General features: G+C 38.7%; 1 protein-coding gene across 2 annotated transcripts in view; it reads right to left on the bottom strand.

The window, feature by feature from the left end:
- Positions 1 to 15,028: 15,028 nt before the first annotated feature.
- Positions 15,029 to 24,856, bottom strand: part of RanBPM (Ran-binding protein M) — a 250,198-nt gene continuing 240,370 nt past the window's right edge. For both annotated transcript variants that reach the window (XM_067140189.2, XM_067140190.2), the window contains one exon: positions 15,029 to 16,348. In XM_067140189.2, the coding sequence (XP_066996290.1) occupies positions 16,215 to 16,348 (134 nt within the window). In that variant the 3' untranslated portion in view covers positions 15,029 to 16,214. The remainder of the gene's footprint in view (positions 16,349 to 24,856) is intronic.

Here is a 24,856-nt window from a genome sequence, read left to right as displayed (position 1 = left end):
AAATAATATTTCCTTGCCCCATCTTTTTCCAAATTTGAAACCCATCAGTGATGATCTGGTTCTTAAAATGAGTATCTTCCTCATTCACAATTTATGAATTTGTACTGTCTGAAGGACCTGCTCCTCAGCCATTGCACTAGACTGACAACTGACATGTGAATGAACCCTCCCAATACTCTCTGTTTATTTACTGAGGCGATAAGAAGTTGCACTGTCAACAGGAAGCAGTTCATCTCTTCACAACCTTCAGCTAATAACAGACCCTTATAATTTAGTTCATCTTTTCCTTCCCATATTTCTTCATGGATAAATAAATATAGAAAACATATTACATACAACTTGCATTAGAGACTTATATTGGCACAAATATATAATTTAATAAGGCAGCAGTTGTTTGATTAAACGCATAATATAACACAAGAGATTTACAAAAAAAAAAATGTATTCTGTGGCAATATTTGCAAAATACAGTGTCATTTGACTAAACAACTACCTAAACCTGTGTGTTGCATTTATTTCGTTTTATACTGCATTTTTATTGATAATAATAATAACAGCCTTTGTTAAAAAGTTGAAAAGTATTATAATAAAGAAAATGAACTTGGAGAGTCATAATTGCAAAAACAAAACATAATAATTTTAAAAAAGGGGAAAAATGTTCACACCCAAGTCCATAAAATGCGATTCCCACACCTTAGCAATGAGCTGCGGGAAGACAAAGGTGTAGCATTTTGTAACAGATACTCGACAAGATGCCATTTTCAATCATTGTTAAGATCTCTAAAACAGGAGGCTGTTTGCACCCTAAACTATCTATCATTTTAAACCACTAGAAGAATCTTTTCACCTCTTCAAAGCGGAAATTATCTGTGATATACAGTGTTACGCCTCCTTGTAAGTAGCCATCACACAGGTTATGGTTCATTTCTGATTCTAGAAAACCGCACAGAAAATGTTCACTCCAGGAATGTGTTAACAAGAAGATTTTTCATTTTGAAAACAATTCTGTAAGTGGAAGATACTTGAGGGAGGAAAGATTATAATGTAGATATACAATTTCTTGAATCATCTTCCTCAGCCTTATTAATCCTGTTATACTTGAGGACAAAACATGATGACCTCAGTTCTTGGAAGCAAGCTGGAAGCCAGTAGTCAACCACATCCTGCACCCTGCTGAGTTAATGAGTTCTAAGTGATTCTTGTTTGGTGTGGAGAGGTTGCCAAACCACTTCCTTCCACAACCCTTCTTTGTGTCGAGTGCAGTAGACGATTTGGCAACTCCAGCTACAGTAGATGTAGTAAATCCTATAAGACGCTGCCGCTGGAGTGTAGTAGTGTGAGGCGAGTTCGCTATGTTTTGACCCCAACTATATGTTTTGGGGTCGCTGAGGTGGATTTTTCTCCTCCATTTCATCTGATCATATACATCCTCCTCCTCCAGATCCAGCTCATTCAGGTCTGCAGAGATGTCACTCGTATCCCATTCTTGGTCTACCTCTTTTTCCTGGTGGTATAATGGCTATTAATCTTTTCACGAGTGCGCACGGCACATGCCGTGCAATAATGACAGCTGCATCCGAGTATGTATTTGACCAGTAAACAACCTCTGGGGAGTAAGAATTTTAAAAAAATAATTAAAATGAACTTATTTATTACAACTTTGAGAGACATGAAAACACATTTTGGATAAAGAAAAAACTGTAATTTTAAAACTTTAAAAAAAATATATGATACTGTTCAAAGCAAGGATGCTCACAAGTAGAACACTTGTAGCGCGTTTCTTTCCTCTTCTCTCCTGATCGTGTACCGAGTTTACACACGTAGAATTGCCTGAGAAGTTTACGCTTCGATTCACTTTGTGGGAGCGGTCTCGTAAAATGGTGACTTTCAGGCGTAATGGATCTTGTGTCCCACCTGCAGTCGGGCGTGCAACATTCCTACCGTTGTTTTCAGCAGTAAAGTGTTTCTCAGGCAGTTGTCGAAAATATATTCACAGTTATATTTACAAAAACCAAAACTATTAAGCTACGAAGAGCACAAACAACTATCCACATCGACAGCAATCGTAACACTAGCCTGTAAACTTATAGGCTATCGGCGCACCAAACTCTCACACTGTTGCGAGTATACATATTTCCGTCAGAGACCACCATCATACAGGACTAGGATTTGTACAACACTATTCGAATAACTGAAAAAGTTCCAAAAAACGCCACCAGATGTCATATTACGTCATTAAGCACTTAAGTTCCCAGTACTAGCCTAAAACGACAAATGCCGTGCTCACTCTAATGACTGTCCTTTGGTGCACTCGTCAATAGGTTAATCACTTTCCCACGTAATCGTCATCTCTGCTCATTGTGTGACCAAACCATTGTAATTGAGACAAACGGACTTTCATGCCAATACGTATCACTTGGAAGTTAACCCTAACCGCATCATTCCTCATTTGATGTACTTTGTCACCCTTGAGACCAAGTATGGTTCTTATTTTTAATATTTGAGTTGAAGATGACTCCATGATGAGTTGAAACTGGTTCTCTTAGTGTTCTAAACTAGTTCAGTACTTAACAAGTGTTGATTTGTTGGAACATTAGTTTCGAAATATGTGGTATGTTTCGAGCTGTCAGTGGAGAGTTGGCATGGAATGACATAAGTACTGCATAAAATGAATTTCATTGTAAAGCCCGTATTGTCGTTAGTATACTTTTTTAAAGGTACAGTCAAAAGTTCTTGCTGGCGTGATGATGTGGTGTTGATGATTCTTGAGATGTGTTGTTGACGATTCTCAAGAATCAACCAGAAGAGCTCTATCGTCAAACTCTAATGGAACTATAATGTGTGTTAAACAATTTTATCGTATATTTAACAGAACTACAAAAGCAATTATGCAACGGCATTTTAAGAACATTTTTCAAATTTTATTATACAATTTAGCTTGACATATTCAGTAACCCGAATCGTATTTTAATGTGCATTTGTCTTGGTCTATTTTACTTATCTTACAAGTCACAGAGATAAGTTATTTATAAGATTCAACCTTTTCAATACAAATTACGTGTTGTGTAGACGTTATTTACAACATTTATTGTCCGGCTCCATGGCTAAATGGTTAGCGTGCTGGCCTTTGGTCACAGGGGTCCCGGGTTCGATTCCCGGCAGGGTCGGGAATTTTAACCTTAATTGGTTAATTTCGCTGGCACGGGGACTGGGTGTATGTGTCATCTTCATCATCATTTCATCATCACGACGCGCAAGTCACCTACGGGAGTCAAATAAAAAAGTCCTGCATCTGGCGAGCCGAACTTGTCCTCAGACACTCCCGGCACTAAAAGCCATACGCCATTTCATTTTACAACATTTATTTAATATGGGACTGGTTTCAACATTTTAAATGTCATCATCAGCCATGAACACATTAATCACAAACAAAACAGCAAGGACATAATAATTAAAACTGGCGTAGTGACACATTGAAATATGAACATGGCTTTCTTACCAATCAAAGATTAATAGAAGGTTCTGACATGTTATCAAAGTACAAAAAAGTCTTTAAAACGCCTACTTACACCATGTGTCAAAGAAAACGTCAAGAACTTATAGAAATTGCTTGCTACACAGTTCTGGCTGGTCCATCCATGTGCCAATGCACGACAAGCCATATTAAAGGTTGCATTCGAATCCCTGCACAACAATCTGTCAGTCCGCTAAGACATTATTGATTTGGATGTTGTCAAAGTGAGATTGTAAATTAATTGATGACACTTTGATCGTGTAATTAACTTGTAGACTTCTCAATACACATTGTCTCGAAAGGTTTCATTTTGCTTGTTAAAATTTGCACTGATGTATACGAAATTATAAGAAACAGTAAGTGGTAATAGAACTACACCAGTTCTAATTATTGTTATAAGTTCTTGTTATTTTATTAACACAAGGTGTGAATGGGCGAATAAAGACTTTTGTACTTCGATAACATATCAAAACCTTCTTTTAATCTTTGAATGGTAAAAAACTATGTACATATTTCAATGTGTCACTACGCCAGTTTTAATTATTATGTCCTTGCTCTTTTGTTTGTGATTAATGTGTTCATCGCTGATGATGACATTTAAAATGTCGAAACCGGTCCCATATTAAATAAATGTTGTAAATAACATTACACAACACGTAATTTGTATTGAAAAGGTTGAACCTTATAAATAACTCATCTCTGCAATCTCAATTCAATATGGAAACAATAATGAAGCTTATGTCTTTGAATATCTTACAAGTAATTCGGCTGATGACGTCCACCAAGAAGGATGAAACGTGTCCCGACATTTGTTAATTGCCAATTAAACAAAAAAAAAAAGTATTGTAAAGATGGAACCTTTGACTGTACCTTTAAAAATGTATGACATAAGTAAACGAATAATCTTGGGTGGAGCTTTTAAAAGTAGGGAAGATCATAATATGAAGATAAAGTTGGAATTCAAGAGGAAAAATTGGAGCAAATATTTATTTATAAAACAAGGAGTAAGGGACTGGAATAAATTATCAAGGAAAATGTTTGATAAATTTCCAAGTTCATTGTAAATTAAGAAAAAGCTAGGTAAACAACTGATGGAGAATCTGTCACCTGGCCAATAGCCCTAAATGCAGATCATTGACGACTGATTGATTGATTGACTGGTCCATCAATCTTGCCAAGCCTTCAATAACGTTGAAAAATCTTTGACAATCTTTGAAAATTTTTCTTGTGAAGTATTGAAATGAGAGAAAAATTTGATGGAGAAATCAAACAAAGATGCAGATATTATAGCATAAACTAATCGGATATCAATCCAAATGTTTGAAGTCGTACTTCACAACCCCTTGCAACTTCTATTACAGTGCAGTAAAACCTGCCTTAACAAATAGCCCTCCTTATTGATTTTCTAGGTCAATGACAAAATACGAAGTTGTGTTCAAGTAATTTAACCCTCCCTTACGGACATCCACTATTACAGACAAGGACACGCGATAGCCACTAGAAACTCCAATTAAACCTACTCTGAACAGACAGTTGGCATCAAAATAAATCTGTGTGCACACTGATTTTGTATGAAAATACTGTGATGATGATGGTTGTTTAAAGGGGCCTAACAGCTAGGTCATCGGCCCCTAATGGTACTACCGGGCGAGTGGCCATGCGGTTAGGAGCGTGCAGCTGTGAGCTCGTATCCGGGAGATAGTGGGTTCGAACCCCACTGTCGGCAGCCCTGAAGATGGTTTTCCGTGGTTTCCCATTTTCACACCAGGCAAATGCTGGGGCTGTACTTTAATTAAGGCCAAGGCCGCTTCCTTCCCATTCCTAGGCTATTCCTGTCCCATTGTCACCATAAGACCTATCTGTGTCAGTGCGACGTAAAGCAACAAGCAACTAGCCTAATGGTACGAGGTGTAACGTAATGCAAATTAAAACTTCAAAATGTATCCACTGACTAGAATATAAAATGAATGGTGATGAGAAAATGATCATGAAACAAAAACAATCAGTGGATCCAATTCACAATGTCTTCATCATTGGGATGATGCATATTAATCACAATGGTGCTAATCACTAGTAAAGCAGAACCATGGCGTTCCTCCTACAGTGGTACTAATCACAGGTAATGTAAACCCATGGCATGTCATACACAATGGCACCACTCGCAGTTAACACAAACCCATGGGGTTTTGCACATAGGGGTACAACTCACAAGCTACGCAGACCCATGGTGCTCCTCACATAGTGGGACTAATCACGGGCATGAGTATTCCTGTGGAGTTCCTCACTTGGTGGAACTAATCACAGGCCACGTATAGTAATGGCGTTGCTCACATAGTGGTACTAATCGTACGCAATGTAGACCCACGGTGTATCGCACATTATGGTAACACCCATAGGCATTACAAGCCCATGGTGTTCCTCACATAATGGTACAACTCTCAGGCAATGCAGACCAATGGTTTTCCTCAAATAGTGGTACTAACCACAGGCAACGTAAACCCCTAGTGTTTCTCATAAAGTGGTACTACTCATACGTAACACAGACCCATTCTGAACAAAGCGGAACTGACCAGTGGGATACACATGATGGCCTCTATCATAAGCAACACTCAGACCCAATGGTTCCTCACATAATGCTCCTATATAATGTAGACCCATGGTGTTCTGCATGTAATGGTACTAATCACAATAATTCTCATGGTTCTAATTTCAGTATCCCTTGGTCGCCCCTTTTAGTTGCCTCTTACGACAGGCAAGGGATACTATGGGTGTAGTCTTCGTCCGTGTCTCCCTCCCACAGCGGGTTGAAAATACTGTTAGTACAGTATTCACTTACTTTTTGCACAGACAGTACTTCCAAGAATTGCAGTTACTGCAAACCTTAGGCACAGGTTGTACAAATTCTTGGAACACTAAGCTATGCTCTCACCCCCAGCAGTTCTGTCATCTGAAATGCTCGACAATGCTGGAATTCGTACCTTCACAGTCAGTTTACTTTTAAATTGACTTGTAGGCTTTTGATGTGTTTAATTTTACATTACTAAGTTAGTGTGTTTTAACACTGGCTCTAAAAGAAAAGGTAATAATAATTTCGTGTGGCTATTTCTAGCCGAGTGCAGCCTTTGTAAGGCAGACCCTCCGATGAGAGTGGGCGGCATCTGCCATGGGTAGGTAACTGTGTTATTGTGGTAGAGGATAGTGTTATGTGTGGTGTGCGAGTTGCAGGGATGTTGGAGAAAGCACAAACACCCAGCCCCCGGGCCATTGGAATTAACAATGAAGGTTAAAATCCCTGACCCGGCCGGGAATCGAACCCGGGACTCTTTGAACCAAAAGTCAGTACGCTGACCATTCAGCCGAGTCGGACAAAGAAAAGGTAGCCACAATAGACTATCATGAACATGAGAAGTGTGGTGTGTGTAATCTGTTTGAAGTGTTTAAGATTAGACAAGTGCAGTATAAATTATCAATCAATCAATACTGATCTGCATTTAGGGCAGTCGCCCAGGTGGCAGATTCCCTATCTGTTGCTTTCCTAGCCTTTTCCGAAATGATTTCAAAGAAATTGGAAATTTATTGAACATCTCCCTTGGTAAGTTATTCCAATCCCTAACTCCCCTTCCTATAAATGAATATTTGCCCCAGTTTGTCCTCTTGAATTCCAACTTTATCTTCATATCGTGATCTTTCCTACTTTTATAAACACCATTCAAACCTATTCGTCTACTAATGTCATTCCACGCCATCTCTCCGCTGACAGCTCGGAACATACCACTTATGATGTAGATGTTGATTCACATAGGGAATCAGAAATAATTGTTCCGAATGAGTAAATTTATAATACCAATATAAATGGTCCGTTATTGGACATTATAAATTTTCCAGCTAACTCATTCCTGGTTGCCAGCGTTTCGCCCCCGTGTGCTAGGCTGGGCTCATCAGTTGGTACCTAGCACACCTACCAAGACGCTGGATAGTGCATACCGTGGAGGCCACTGCGTAGGCTAATTGCAGCCACCGGCAGTGCCAATGCACTATGAGAGACATTGTCTCATTATCAAAAATTGATGCCTGCTTGGCCATCAGATGATGTAGATGTTGATTCACATAGGGAATCAGAAATAATTGTTCCGAATGAGTAAATTTATAATACCAATATAAATGGTCCGTTATTGGACATTATAAATTTTCCAGCTAACTCATTCCTGGTTGCCAGCGTTTCGCCCCCGTGTGCTAGGCTGGGCTCATCAGTTGGTACCTAGCACACCTGGAAAATTTATAATGTCGAATAACGGACCATTTATATTGGTATTACATACCACTTAGTCGAGCAGCTCTTCTTCTTTCTCTCAATTCTTCCCAACCCAAACATTGCAACATTTTTGTAACGCTACTCTTTTGTCGGAAATCACCCAGAACGAATCGAGCTGCTTTTCTTTGGATTTTTTCCAGTTCTTGAATCAGGTAATCCTGGTGAGGGTCCCATACACTGGAACCATACTCTAGTTGGGGTCTTACCAGAGACTTATATGCACTCTCCTTTACATCCTTACTACAACCCCTAAACACCCTCATAACCATGTGTAGAGATCGGTACCCTTTATTTACAATCCCATTTATGTGATTACCCCAGTGAAGATCTTTCCTTATATTAACACCTAGATACTTACAATGATCCCCAAAAGGAACTTTCACCCCATCAACGCAGTAATTAAAACTGAGAGGACTTTTCCTATTTGTGAAACTCACAACCTGACTTTTAGCCCCGTTTATCAACATACCATTGCCTGCTGTCCATCTCACAACATTTTCGAGGTCATGTTGCAGTTGCTCACAATCTTGTAACTTATTTATCACTCTATAGAGAATAACATCATCCGCAAAAAGCCTTACCTCCGATTCCACTCCTTTACTCATATCATTTATATATATAAGAAAACATAAAGGTCCGATAACACTGCCCTGAGGAACTCCCCTCTCAACTATTACAGGGTCAGACAAAGCTTCACCTACTCTAACTCTCTGAGATCTATTTTCTAGAAATATAGCAACCCATTCAGTCACTCTTTTGTCTAGTCCAATTGCACTCATTTTTGCCAGTAGTCTCCCATGATCCACCCTATCAAATGCTTTAGACATGTCAATCGCGATACAGTCCATTTGACCTCCAGAATCCAAGATATCTGCTATATCTTGCTGGAATCCTACAAGTTGAGCTTCAGTGGAATAACCTTTCCTAAAACCGAATTGCCTTCTATCGAACCAGTTATTAATTTCACAAACATGTCTAATATAATCAGAAAGAATGCCTTCCCAAAGCTTACATACAATGCACGTCAAACTTACTGGCCTGTAATTTTCAGCTTTATGTCTATCACCCTTTCCTTTATACACAGGGGCTACTATAGCAACTCTCCATTCATCTGGTATAGCTCCTTCAACCAAACAAACAGAGAGGAGCTAATGACAGAATGGCATTTAAGTAGCAATTCACAGCAGATGAAACAGTTTCAAAGCAGTAGTGAAGCTCTTACATAGGGTTGGTTTTTAAGTTTTGGCAACTAATTTATTGATACATAGCATACATACATACATACATACATACATACATACATACATGGTTATAAGTTTCATAGGCCTTTGATACAATCACCAGCGTTGTGTACATGTTCCCAGCAATGTGGAAGCCATTGGATCCCGTTGCACTGCCCAGTCTGTCGATGATGCTAAGAGAGCGCTAAGTGACCTGTAATTAACTTGTGAAATCCTTGTCAAATATTCCACCTTCACAATACTGTGAAAAATGTTTATTATTAAGACTACATTAATCTATAATAATGAATCATGTTTCGTCCCGCTTTCAGGACATCTTCAGTCAAATAAGAACCAGACTCATTTAAAAAATAAAGTAAGGAGAAAGTTAAACTATTTGATAAAAGTCTTTGCATCCTCGATGCAACACAACGTGCTAACATCTTACCATAAAACATTTGGTATTATATAAAAATAGTCTTAAAAATAACCTGCACATGAGTATAACATAGATCACCACATCAAAATATTTCTTATATTGTTTTAACTGTGTCACTATGTCCGTGAACTGCACAGATTTAATGCATCATGGCTTATAAAATAAATTGACCTTGCTGATGATGACCCAGCATTTGAAAATATTGCACACTTAGTAAATTGTATGCATAGACTATGCAAGTTTAATGGCACATAAAAGTAGTTTCATAAAATGAGTTAGGAACAGGCGGATTTCTGATGAATTGCACAAGTTGGTCGTATTGATGTTATTGACAATGTGGGCCTGAAACAGGGGGGGAGAGAGAAAACTAGAAGCAAAATTAGATAAGTGAAGTGTGTAAAGCAATAAGCATGGATCCATCCAGCCACTCACTCCTCGCTCGGCCTGTGCTATCTAAGGATATTAAAAAAGAAGCAAGACAGTTATGCCATTTTTACGTACAGCCGTAATAAGATCTATGACACTACAAATATTTTTAAAAATCATAATGTAAGAGTTTCTTTTAAAACAACAAACAATAATGCTCACCTTTTTAACAATGAATGTCAATAATAAATTTCAGAGACCCAGAGTTTGCAAGCTGAAATGCCATCAATGTCCCGCAAGTTATGTGGGACAGACGGGTTGTAATTTTTCTGTCAGATATAAAGAACATGTAAATGTGTTGAGATATGGAATATTCTCATCTATGGGTGCTCATATGGTGGATACTAACCATAAATTTATGGATATAAAGCAAGATCTTCGAATTCTCCAATTAACAAAAATTCAACCCGGTGAATAATTTGAATGAAATCTCGGAGGAAGTTAATATACTTATTGAAGAGATAATCGACAAATTCTTTACTACAAGGTGCCAAAGTAAAGCAAAACAACCTTACACCCCTCCTCCTGCTTCAAACCTCTTATAATCTCCCGTCCAAGTCAACTCTCAATGACTTAGCACAGCCCTGACTTAGTTCCAACATTCAACGTGATTCAGACGGCATGGGACGGGCGAGGAGGTGAGAGGCCGGATGGACCCGCATTTCGCTTATCTATTTCCGCTTCCAGTCCCCCCCCCTTTCAGGCCCACATTGTCAATAACATCAACATGATCAACTTGTGGAATTCATCAAAAGACAGTCTGTTTCTGACTCATTTTATGAAACTATGTTTATGTGGCATTAAACTTGTATAGTCTATGCATACAATTTACAACATGTGCAATATTTTTAAATACAGAGTCATCAACATCAGCACGGTCAGTTTATTTTATAAGCCATGATGCATTAAATCTGTGTAAAGTCCACGGACATAGTGACACAGTTAAAACAATATAAGAAATATTTTGATGCGGTGATCTATGTTATACTCATGAGCAGATTATTTTTAAGACATTTTTTATAGTAGCAAAGTTTTAACAAGAAGACATCAGCATGTCACATTGCCTCAAGGTTGCAAAGACTTATCAAATAGTTTAACTTTGTCCTTACTTTATTTTTTAAATGGGTCCTGTTCTTATTTCACTGAAGATAATAATAATAGACATTTCACAGTATTGTGAAGGTGGAATATTTGACATAAGGATTTCACAAGTTAATACTTATTGTTGTGTGTCCTTCGCGATCTCAGCTCTGCGCCTGATAGCTCCGCAACACGCCGCAGCCCGGATCTTTCCAGACTTTACGAGGTGACTGCAGTGCGCTTGCTTGTGACGTCAGCCAGCGCTATAAAAGGAGCAGCATCCCACTACCTCCCAGGACTCTCCAGTGTCCAACGCCAGATTACACTGCAAGTCGAACACGGAGGCTATCCCTCTTAAACATGTGTATCGAACAGGTGGACTGAATGTTGTGAGGTTTCACCTCTAGGCACTGCCTCACCTCCCGCTTCCTGTAACCACGTCGAGCCCCGATGTCAGTATTCTACTCATCCCACAGTCCTCATTTATGCTCCAACATCAACATTAGTATTCTACTAATTGTGAATATTTATGTCAGCTCCTGACAAGCCTACGGCAATTACTAGCATTCTGTTAGTATGAACTTTCATTGCAAGTTACACTAGTAATTCTATAAGGCAGATAGTTTTTGACTATCTTGAACTCTCTCTTATTTGACAGACTATCGCCTCAAGATAGATTCTTGTGTATATAGAACTCTCATGTGTATAAAGTATATATTTCAACAGACCCTCAGTCTACTGTAATATCATCATTAATTGCGTACAAGTTCATCCAGCTTCCAGAAAAGTTTAGTTATATTTATGCACATATGTGTAAAAACTTACTGAAGCAATAAATTTATGTTGTGTTTCTGTATACCGATTCCTTGTATGCAACACTTATGACAATACAGGCTCAAGCATGAAGTTTATTATGACCTGTAAAATGTCCTCCGTTGTACAGAAGTGTTTTCAGCGTAGTGGCTCCTTCATCTCAGGGATTATATCGAAGCTGCAGGGACTTAAATCCAGAGAGTATGGAGTGTGATGAAGCACCTCCCAGCACCAACAACTGAACAATTCAGGCACGACTACTGCTGTGTGTGCCCTAGTACTGTCATACAGAATGATGAGTAGGTTATCCATGAAGTGTCAGTTTTCTTCTCAGAGCTGCTTGCAGATTTTCTTGCAAAAATGAACAGTAGTAATGGTCTGCCATGGGAGAACGGTATGCGTTAAAATCACACCATCCCAATCATAGGCAAGAATCAGCGCTGCCTTCACACTGGCGGGGGTCTGCCAAACTGTTCGTTTTCGTGGTGATCCGTGGTGGTGATCTGTAATGACGCCACTCGTTCGATTGGCATTTCACCTGTGGTTCAATAAGATTTGGCTGATGTCTCATGAATGGCAATGAAAGAAGTCCTGTCCTTTGCGCTCATAGCGCTGCTAGTGCACATGAGAGGTGTCATATCGCAGCCATTTCTGCGGAACCCATTTTGATGCAATTTTCCTCATGTTCAGACGGTCCTTCAGGATGGGAACCACGGTTGAATGCGCCAGCCCTGTATCATGCACTAATTCACGAATCGTTACGTTCCGATCCATCTTCACTAATACGGTACAGTCTGTACATATTCATCACTTACTGATGAGTGACTAGATTGAGGCATGTCCAATACACGTTTGCATCCTTGTCAGAAGGCTGCAACCCACCGTTCTGTAAGGTAACGCAGCTGCACTGCACGCCACTCGCTGTCCTTGGCAGTACTATCGTATCTGCAACCTCTCACACACTGGACTTTTAACCTGCTTCTCTGTATGGTTGCTCACAACTGTTCATTTTTACCTGGCCACTGTGAACGGATGTGGAGGGGGAAGGGCGAGGTCATGTGCTCCGAGGAAGTGGACAGAGGTCAGCAAACTTTGGTAAAAATGACAGGGCCTAGCAGAGTTGCACAGCTGCAGAGGAGCACAGTTGCCAAATCTTAAAAACCAACCTACATATATTTTTTTTTTACAAGTTGTTTTACGTAATGTAAGTTTCAAACAAATTTATTTAAAAACCACCATTCCAATACTTTACAGTATTGAAACTTTTACATTCTGTACTCCAATACGGCTATCATAATGAGACTCATAACGTGTAATAAAGTTGTTTTACGTCGCACCGACACAGGTTGGTCTTATAGCGACGATGGGATACGAAAGGGCTAGGGGTGGGAAGTAAGCAGCCGTGGCCTCGATTGCTCCAGTGGTTTGGTAAAGTAAGAAGTCCCTGTCCCTGGACCAATGATATTAGTGACATTAGTATTTGCAGCAGATTTGTGGAGAATCATCCAGTGTTAGTATGGAGATTGTTGAAAACTGGAAAGAAAAATTACCTTTATAAAGGGGTATTATTAGGAAAATATCTTGAACCCTGATGAAACAGGATTATTTTTTCTGTGCTTTACCCTACAAAACTTTGTGTTTCAAAACCTAAGTGTTTTAAGAACATGGATGTTACAAAGTTTGCCACTGAATGGACAGTGAATAGGAAAGCATGGATGACCAGAGAAATAATGACAGAGTGCTTAGGACAACTGGACAGAAAAATTATATACCACGAGAGAAAAGTATTATTATTCGTCGTTCAATGCAGCATCACATCTGGATACAATTACTGTAAGCTGCAAAATGTGAAGACTGCCTTTACCCCATGAAAATGAACATCAGTTTCTCACCCACTTGACCAACGAGTGATCCAGAACTTCAAGATTATGTACAGACTCTTAGTGATGAAGCACTCTGTATCAGAGCTTAACAGGAATGAAGGAACACCAACACTGATAAAGGGACTGAATGCTCTCCAAGCAATTTTTACGGTTTCAAGAGTTCATACCTGTTTTCTGAAAACCTGAGTTTCATGCTAGTAGTGGAAATCCTAAAATGAAATCTGATATTTCTGACAGCATGGAAGCAACTAGACAGTTAATCAATGCAGCAGGTTATGGGATAGAAGCGAACACTTACATTGAAACTGATTCAGATGTTCCAACAGAGTGTGAGAGTGGAGACATGGCAGCAGTGAAGGGGATGCTAATGCTGACATTGAGGAAAATAGGAAAACTCGTCCAGTTAGGCTCTGGGCTTTGTTAAGCAGCTGAAAGGGTTCTATTGTATACAATTATGAAATGGGTGTAAATCTGACAAGACTTAACTGCCCATAGTGAAGATATCATTGCTAAACACAAATTAAGCATTAAGCAAACATAAAACATTTTTCAAGTGTTAATATTTTACTGTACAGGTACATACTAATTTAAAGTTCCAAAAACTCAAATGTCAGTCTTAAATTTAACATGGTATATGGTAATAGTGTATAGTGTGCTCAACAGAAGTTTCCATGTAAGGTTTTTTGTCTCTTCCATATATTGCAGCTGCAGCAGTGTGTCTACAACTTTCTCATGTGAATAGATGGGTTATTGTGTTTTACGCATTTTTAATGGTACTCATTTCATATCCTCTCCCAAGCAGACACCACTGCATAACAGACTTTTTTTCTGTTCCAACGGTGTCTGTTATAAATAAAGAGGTTTAACTCTAATGAACAAAGACATGAATTGTTATTAAACAATACATCAACGGATCATGTCAATATCATTCTGCTTACACAAAGTATTACAAGAATGAATTAATAAATAGTTGACGTAAGGCTGATGGACAATTTCTTAATAAATCGTCAGGCAAGGAAGAAGAGGGAGAGGAAGAAACAGATAAAGTCTTTTTGTCCACATAGAATCATATCAGGAAAAGTTAACAAAGGAATCAAAATATCTGTTATTGAAAACTTCAAAAAGTTTGTACTATCACAGCTCTGGAGCTCAAATTTGTAATAAAGATATTTCAAATTACATTCATAATTACAATATCTTATTACGTAAATATTTATTGCAAGTTGTGATTTAAATTATTTTTGTAACAAAACTATCTGTATATGATCCTTAACAATACAACAAAAAATATTTAAGTAAAAAAAGAATCCACTGTATACACGATTTAAAAGAAATCTCAACTAAATGTATATAAATATATTATGGTACAATTGTGAACTAAGGCAGGGAAGAGGGGATCAGTTCTCCCCCCCTGAGGTGTGTTCTGAACGTACAGCACCACAATAATGGATATAAGCCAGCTATCCAAATAAAGTATGTACAAGGCCCTGGTCCATAATGCTGGCAAATTGGTAACAGTCATTGCAGCTTATATCACTGACTATTAACAAATTAAATAACATTTGGCAATGAACACAGTTATCCTTCAGTTCATTTTATGAAAACAGATAATGTAAATTATGCTAATACCAAAGGCCACCGCTGCAATAAAGTGTAACAACCCCAACTGATCTTTTCCCTTACATAGGGTATAGAAATTCCACTTTTCCTTAATAATTCACATTTTGTACATATCCATCAGAAAGTTTAAGATATGTTTTACAACAACATAACTTCATTCATCATTGTAAAAATGGTTTCTGAGATGACTCGTGTAGCTAAAACTGTAACTTGAGTTGTTTGCATCATATGGTAAGCAGTAGTTTTTACTTACATGTAACACAAACAGAAGGCATCTAGATGGCAATGTAATATAAACACACGATAAATGAGAAATAAAACACATCTCACATACCGACATTCAAATTATTGCAAATGAACTTCGGCACTTAATGGAATACTCTATGCATAGGTAAAAATTCACCAAGGGCAGAATTCGGCACCAAAACATTCGATTGGATAACAGCAACTGGACTCTTAGCCCCTTGTGCTTTTTTATATATATATAAAATTGTACATTCACAACACACTCTTCTAAATAGATCATTTAGACAGACATAACACATGGAAGTAACGAGACGCTGCCAGACTAGGCATTGCAAGATCCACACAATGCGACCCATACTAATGTTCGTGGGTCATAACAGATCCACTAAACAGGAGTGAAATATCATGTGGCAAAGGTGTGGATCAAAAATTCACAATAATAAAACATTTCACACTTTAAAAACAAAATTCTCTCTCACAATTTTCAGAGGAGTATTAGTGTCCATGATTTCTTCAAATAAATTTATGCTGGCCATTGCCTAATATGCCATGTATCACAATGCACGTTATGCAGTTCGTTATCACTTATTAGGCACTGAGCTTGTTTAAGGAAATCACACCTCATGCTTGAGATCGTTTTCTGATAGAACAGCGAGTACAGTCAATGTTTGAGCACGTCATCAACACTCGCAAAGGCACACGAACCTAGCCCAGAGCGGGACATCAGCTGCACCAGCTCCTGAGCGTGCGCCATTGCCACCTCCAATGGGGGTCGCCGTGGCAAATTACTTGATTCTGAAAGAGAAACAAAGAACTGATTAGGCTGGTGAATTTATAATTGAGAAGACTGAGATACAAGCACAACTCCTTCCTGAGTTACTCTCTTGGCTTGTTTCAAAATTTCATGCAGGTCTGTTCAGGTAATATTTCAGACACATAATATGGGATTTAGGGCTTATGCTGTGAAAACAAGGTGAAACTCTCTACGTTTCGTAGAGAACTTTGCCCCGCATCTTCAGAAGAAAATCTCTACTGTTCAGGAGAAAGTCTTCTACAATAATGAGGGTTTGAATTTAAGAATATTTTACCGTTGGAGAATTGTAGTGGTATGCTCCTTTGTCACCAAGTGACTTGCTGTATCATCTGCTGGTTTTCTCCACATACAGTAGAAGTCTGTTATAGCGAGAATACACAACGGCAAAAAATTTTCTCGCTATAACAGACTGTCGTTATATCCGATTTTTCATAAAAGTTGGGGGAAAACCCATCCACGTTAAACTCCGTATTAAACTGCAATCAGTTTGTTCAAACTTGAGTTTTCCCAGATAATATCCACATTACGGCTTACTCGTTTGTTATTTTTTGAAATCTGATACTACGTGAAAGTGTATGTTTCATTTAATTCTGAAAGAAGTATAGCATCACTCCAGAGGCCTTCAGTTTTCTTCTTCAAACAGCGTCACCTAACCTAACGTACATGCATCATGAAAACATATTTCAAGCACACGTGGAGAACTTATAACCACCTGCTAGGTATTTACATGGGAATATTCCAAAATTTAACTAGACGAGAGAAAATATAAGCTATCCTCTGAAATCGAGGTGCTGTGCCTTGACGTGAATCGCGTTCTTACCTAATTTCAGTATATAACATTAAAATTAAGTGATCATTTTCTTCAGACTTTATTTCTAACGAGTTAACAACTGCTATCGGCCGCGTCATTACTGCACTTATTATGAAAACGTGTTATCCTCCTTCATTTTGAATTTCCTTTTAGAGAACAGCAGTCGACAGGTGTTACTAACAGACTCCGACATTACTTTCAAATGTCTACGAGAGAGCTCTCAAGTGTACTGTACCAGGAAGGCCTAGGTCCTGGCACATATCAATTGAAAAAAAAACTTTATTTCAGCATACAATTTCCGTCCGACATGCGAACAGCTGAGCGAAGGAACATTCCAGTACGTACCAGACTCCACGAGCGAGCCAGGCGAGGTCAAGTGACGTCACCTACCGCTTGAAACTTGCCTCCCCTAGAGATATTTCTCGAAAGAATTTTTCTTTCGTGAACTTTTTAACGCCTTAACCGATTTGAACAGGACCAATGCTAAATTGTAGCAGACATCGTAAAAGTAAAATCCTGTAAATTTCAAAGCAATCTGTCCAGTAGTTTTTGAGTTATAACAATATAAAGTTTAAGAAGATTGAGCACTCTCGGTCACATGATTCAGAACACCACCCCTCCCAGCGCAGATATATATGCCACTATGTCAAGGCTGACAAGCAGTGCAGTATGTGTGTGTGTGTGTGTGTGTGAGTGAGACAGAGGGGAGACTGACCCTCATACAGTATGTCAGTGCAGTCTCAGAGATAGTACTTTCCGTCGCGTTTCGCGGAGACGAAATTATGGGATAATCAATCGCCGTCGCACTTGTAAAAGACGTCGCACCGTACTTAGTCTGTTGTGCCGTGACTAGGATATAACTCACAGACATTTCGAAATATAACACGTGTGAAATCATTGAAGTACGAAGTCAAATATATTCACAGACTAGAACATGACGTGTGGACTTAGTTAATTTCACGTAATATCGAACTAATACAATAAGCAGAAACTGTCGTGTACAATAACTAACTATTCTAGGACTCATTTCTTCTAATACAGTACATCCTTGAACTGTGTCTATTTATGTAGTGTTCGTGCCATATTAGGACATGACTTACTCCAGTGATAAACTTGGTGAATATTAAGAACTTTTTCTAAGGTAATATAATATTATCACTACCAGAAAATCAGTGTTATCTGCTAGGATAGTAATTCAGAGACTGTGATGAGAATTATTACACGTTGCTTTATCAAGTGTTTGAACTGTGTATTTATGGACGTTCTCAGTGACGATTTTAAATAGTGTTTTATGCAGCAAGGACTGTAATTATTCATTTAACATCATAAAATTAAAATACGAACTGAACTGTGTTTGATAGTGAATGATAGCATCTGTAATTACTACTCACGCCAATTGAACTTTCCATGTGCTAAAATCACCTCCACGAGCAGCGGAAATCTTGGTGAAATTCTACAAGATCCAGCTACCTCAAACATCATCTCATCTATGGTACCCATCGAGGACGTCAACGTGGTTTCTTCGTGGAACATCGAGTTAGAGTCTCCGTCCGCACTCCGCGGAATGTTCCAGACTCCCATTCTCCAAATCAACATTTGTAAGCCAAAATTTCTTTACTAAGTGAATAGTCACAAACTGACTGACTTTTTCTTATCAATCTTGAACAGTGATTTTCTCAGTGCTGCGTGTGAACAATATTTCGTAGTTTTTCATCATTTCTCAAAAATTCATCTTTAATGATAAATTTATTTTTCAAAATTTAATATTCATATTACATAGAAGAACTCTAGGATTTTCAAGTGTTCTATAATTCAACGCTAACAAACTAAGAAACTTTCAACAGAGATTTAAATTCTTATTTCAATTTTCAATTAGAAGTGTGTGTTCATTTCATGAATTAATACTTAGAAAGACTTTAGGTGAAGAACTGACACTTCGTGTTTTCACAAAAGTTAGAAAGACTATAGGATCAGTGATATTTATTTATTTTCCTCGAACTGAATTCAAGAAGATTTACGTTTAAACTTTTGATTTCAATGAAAGATCTGAGTCCTATATTAATATTGCAGGGTGATGAATCATTCAACATTATTAATAAATTATTTGGAAAAGGTATAACCATCTATTATTCGCCCTGCGATTCTATCCTGCTCTGTATCGGCTCCAAAATCAATTTCCACTACCTGAGGTCCTTCTCATGCCCTAAACCCATGAACTTTTCCTGGTACAGTACATAGTGAGAAAACGATACTGTTCGATGATCGATCGCACTTTGTGGCAAATGTTTCAGTTTTCTTATTCAAACAGCATCACCTAATCTAACTTGACCATATCATATGTATCATAAAAACATACTCTAAGCGGCAGCAGAGAATTGATAACTTCTCGCTATAAATTTACATGGGAATAGCATCTCCGAAATTTAACCAGATACGAGAAACAATAAACTAGCTTCTGAAATCAGTGATGCGCTCTGCCATATCTTCAGGTGTATTGCCTTCTTACTTAATTTCAGTGTAGAGTATTAATTGTTTACTTAGCCTTTATTTCTAACGAGTTAACAACTGCTATCGACCACGTTATTTACGTATTTGTTACGAAAACATGTTCTCCCCTTTCATTTATAATTTTCTTTACAAGAACAGCAGGCCACGGGTATTACTAATTGACTCCAACATCGCCTTTAAACGTCGACGAGAGAGCTCGCAAGTGCACATAGCGAGAAAACGATACCGAAGGTTGCAACTTGCGGCAAACGCTTCAGCTTTCTTATTCAAACAGCGTCAGCTAACCTAACTTAACCGCGTATGCATCATGAAAACATACATCAAGTGCCAGTAGGAAAGTGATAACCTTCTCGCTATAAATTTACATGGGAATAGCCTTACCGAATTTAACTAGATGCGAGAAAATATAAACTAATCTCTCAAATGAGTGATGCGCTCTGCCATATCTTGAAGTGTATCGCATTCTTACTTAATTTCAGTGTAGAGCATTAAAATTAAGCGATAGTTTACTTAGCCTTTATTTTTAACAAATTAAAAACTGCTATAGACCACGTTATTTACATATTTATTACGAAAACATGTTGTCCTCCTTCATTTTTTATTTTCTTTACAGAATGGCACTTTACTGGTATTACTAATCAACTCCAACATTGCCTCTGAATGTTGACAAGAGAGCTTGCAAGTGCACATAGTGAGAAAACGACACCGTACCGAAGATGATCAATCGCATGCAAGCTTAATCGCTCGTAATAATGGATGTGTCAGTGATAGGGCTCTCGCTGCAACTGAAGGATAATACACAGCTTAATAGAGGAATTTTGAAGGGACGGCGTTATATAGGGGTTCTCATTATATGGCCGTAGTCACTATAGCGGACATCTACTGTACTTTCTTTCCGTTCATCAGCTCTGTTCTAATCTATACTGGTGTCTTTTATTTCATTAGTTTCTATTTTCTTCTACCACATTCGTCCCCGATTTGTCTGATGTCCTCTCCAATACTTCTCAAGTACGCATGGTGATAGAACATCTTATTTGGAGCTTATGTCATCAGCTCCTGCTTGGAATACTGTGCCAACATACAGCAAGTGTCCTGGTGACAAACGAGCATTCCACTACAATTCTCCAACGGTAAAATATTCTTAAATTCAAACCCTCATTATTGTAGAAGACTTCCTTGCGAACAGCCCAGATTTTCTTGTGAAGGCGCAGAGTAAAGTTTTCTGCTAAACGTAAAGAGTTTCATCTTGTTTTCTTGACATGGCATAAGCCCAAAAGCCCGTATCATGTCTACAAATAGGGGCCGTGAAAACGTCAATGTTAACATTTCAGATGTAGTCTAGGCATCACAATAATTATTTTTCCAAAGAAAATCAAATAATACTACATATTTTCAAATCTAGTACCAATTTGTAATTAAAAATTTGATTTTGCTTCACCACAACAAGATCACATGTGAGTAGCAGTATGAAAAGCAATGTCTGTCAGGAGTTTCCCAACACTAAAGCCTTTATTCATTTACCTCATAATGAAATTGTATTTGACTTGGAATATTCTGGAGCCATATTTTATTATTATTATTATTATTATTATTATTATTATTATTATTATTATTATTATTATTATTATTATTATTTGATTTACATCACACCACACACATAGGTCTTATGGCGATGATTGGATAGGAAAGGGCTAGGAGTGGGAAGGAAGTGGCCGTGGCCTTAGTTAAGATACAGCCCTCTGGAGCCATACTTTTATATCCAAAATATCACACTGATCCATTATTTTGAAAACCACCTTCATGGATTGGAAAGAAAGAAAAATAGGATGAAAAGGAATGGTTATGTCATGACATTCCTCGATTTCAAAAAGGCATATATAAAACATCCTCAGAGGAAAGGTATGGAAACTCGTGAAGAACAAAGGATCTGGAGAAACGAATGACTGAATACATGCAAGCAATATACAGCAAGTGTTGCAGCATTGTCCAGACCCTTGTGGGTAGACCAGAATGGTTTCAAAATGTAACTGGGGCCGATGACCTTAGATGTTACGCCGTTTTAAACAACAAGCATCATCATCAAAATGTAACTGGACTAAGATAGGAAATTGTGTTGTCGCCACTAGTTCATAATGGAAATGAATGAAATTCTAAAGGAGACATACGAAAAATATGGGGACAGGGAGCTGAAGGTGATGCTTTCAGATGTCATTGAGGTATGGGGAGAAAATAGAGAGGTGAAGCTTCCACGGTGTGAAGAATTATTTAGTTTATTTTCCGGGTTGAACCGTGTTGTTGTCTGTTAAGATGATGGAAGAGGGAAGCATACTGAAGCTGATGATGAAGGCTAAGATTGAAGGAAGGAGAACAAGATGACGACTCACTCTAAGGTGGCTGGACTTGTTAAGTACAGCATAATAAGAAGAAACCTGGATTGGAATACAGTTGAAGAGCAGTGGTGGTTGGATGAAAGAAAATGGAAAGGTGCCATTAACATCCTGATCAGGCTGGAACTGGAAATGGGAAACTGATGCTGATGGTAACCCAAGGATTAACACAATTTTCAGATTCTGTTAGATACTAATAAATTAGCAGTGAAATGATGATGATGATGATGATGGCAATGACGAATAAGAGCTGAGAACATCACATGCTTACAGTCCACAAGGAGAAAGTGCCTCTATAAAGCATCGTGGAGAACATAATAAAGAAGTAGAGAGGAAAGAAGAATATTATCATTAGGGCCCGGATTAAAGAAAAAATGCATATGCCCATATTCAAATGCATATTTTAAACGTTAGTGCATACACATTTTTTTTTTTTTTCTCTTATGTGTGATTATTTAAGATTTCTGAACAAAATGTTAACGACTCCCTGCGACTTCTGTGGCCTATTGATTCCAAGAGTGATTGTTAGTCACAGATGCAGCTTTGTGTATGTTGAAAGCAGGTCAGTCTCCTTGAGTATGTTTTCCAAATCTCATCCATGTCACATGTTTGGTCCATGGATTGCATCGTATTGGAGAAGAGATAAATACCCTCTCTCCATCTGTCAACAAAGCACATTTCAACTGGGAAAATCTGTTCATAAAAGCACTGGCAAATGTACAGTTGTACAAAACTCATCTGCCTCAAGTTTCTCTTCCACCAGAACCTGTTCTCACAAGATGGGGAACGTGATTATCTGCAGTATCATTCTACCAGGAGAACTTTAATTAAGTGAAAGACGTAATTACAAGTATTGATGATAGTCATACTGCATGTATTCGTGAAGCAAAGTGCACACATGAATCTGAAACTGTATATAAAGATATTAGTTTCATCCATGTTATTATTCATCACTTTCAAAGGCAATTAAGGACGTAGAAACTCGCGGTACACTACACGAATCCCTTCAGTTAATTCGAAACACCATTAGTTCTTTAAATGGTGTCCCTGGTGAAACTGGAAAAGAAATGAAAAGGAAACTCAGCGTGCTGTTGGACTCAACCCCAGGACTGAAGAAGATTCAATCCATAAGCAACTACATAAGTGGAACCAGACAGTCTTTGCCAGAAGAATGTTCTGACCACTCAGCGCCAGTGTACAAATATTGCCCAGTTACGTCCGTTGACATAGAACGATCATTTTCAGCGTATAAATTAATCCTGTCCGACAACAGAAAGTCATTGACACCTGAAAAAATTGATAACCTACTGCCATGTATCATTTTGCAAGGAATGAAACATGTTCATCAATTTAACACTGAGTTAAAGTTAAATAATGCGTTTGGTAAATGTATAGAGAGTGTATACTTACAAAATACAAGTACGTGATTATCTGCAGTAAGTGTGCAAGTGTATAGAGAGACGGGTAATCCGCCTAGTCAATACTCTGTATTAAAATTTATTTACATTTGACACTTTTGAATGGAGGAGTAGTATCACCAACATTATGGTGCCTGGTAGTGGATGAACTACTTACCAGGTTAAATGTTGGAAGAATTTATGCCGAAGGCTATGCAGACGACATTATCCTGATGGCGGTAGGAAATTTCCCCAGTACGGTTTCGGAGCTCGTTCAGAGCTCCCTACGCAGGGTGGAAAGATGGTGCCACGATACAGACTTGTCAGTCAATTCCGGCAAGACGGAGCTTGTGGTGTTTACCAGGAGGAGGAGGAGGCTAGACGGATTGTCAGAGCCACTCCTATTTGGGAAAAAATTAGTTAAGACAACCTCAGTTAAGTACCTAGAGGTAATCCTCGAGGCAAGACTGAGTTGGAAAAACATATAGACCATAAGGTGGATAAGGCTCGCAAGATTATGTGGGCCTGTCACAGTGCCGTCGGTAAGACTTGTGGCCTAGGACCTAGGGTGGTCCAATGGCTTTATATTTCTATTGTACGGCCCACGATCACCTATGCATCTTTAGTCTGATAGCCAGGTTCTGAGAGTAAAACTATGACCACCTAGTTAAACAGTGTCCAAAGACTTGCGTGTCTAGGAATAACAGGGGCACTGGATACTACACCATTGTGTGCAATGGAGGCAATCCTATGCCTTCCCCCCTTACATTTATATGTTAGGAAGATGGCGGGAATGAGTGCTGACTGCCTCTGGTAACTTGGAGGATGGTCTTTCAAGAATCCGAATAGAGGTCATGCTTCTATTCTTACAAGGCTTCACCAGACCTGGCCTACGACAATGATGATTGGGGACCTGATGAAGCCCAGTTTTAATCTGAACTATAAGTTCACAGTGGTGATACCCACGAGGGAGGAGTGGGTCACGGATGCTGGGGCCTGTCTTAGTTCTGTGGGGCTGTACATGGTACACAGATGGCTTGCGGACGGAGACGGGCACGGGCGCCGGGATCTGGGGGCCTAAGACAAGACTCTCCCTTCCCATGGGTAAATATGCTACTGTTTTCCAGGCTGAAGTATATGCAATACTGGCCTGTGCTGTACGTGTATGGAACATGCCTAGGCGTAGAAGATGCATCACCATTTGCAGCGACAGCCAGGCAGCGTTAAAAGCACTATGTGCAGTTAGAACAACATCCAAAATGGTATGGGAGTGCCAAAGGATTTTAGATAAGCTGTGTGAACTTAGCCCATTTACCCTGTTATAGGTTCCTGGGCACACAGGAATCAGTGGAAATGAAGAAGCTGACAAACTAGCAAAACAAGGCT

Source organism: Anabrus simplex, chromosome 2 (genome assembly GCF_040414725.1).
Source record: "Anabrus simplex isolate iqAnaSimp1 chromosome 2, ASM4041472v1, whole genome shotgun sequence".
Lineage (NCBI taxonomy): Eukaryota > Metazoa > Arthropoda > Insecta > Orthoptera > Tettigoniidae > Anabrus > Anabrus simplex.
The sequence above is the reverse complement of the archived record's forward strand: the minus strand, read 5'-3'. Positions and strand labels throughout refer to the sequence as shown.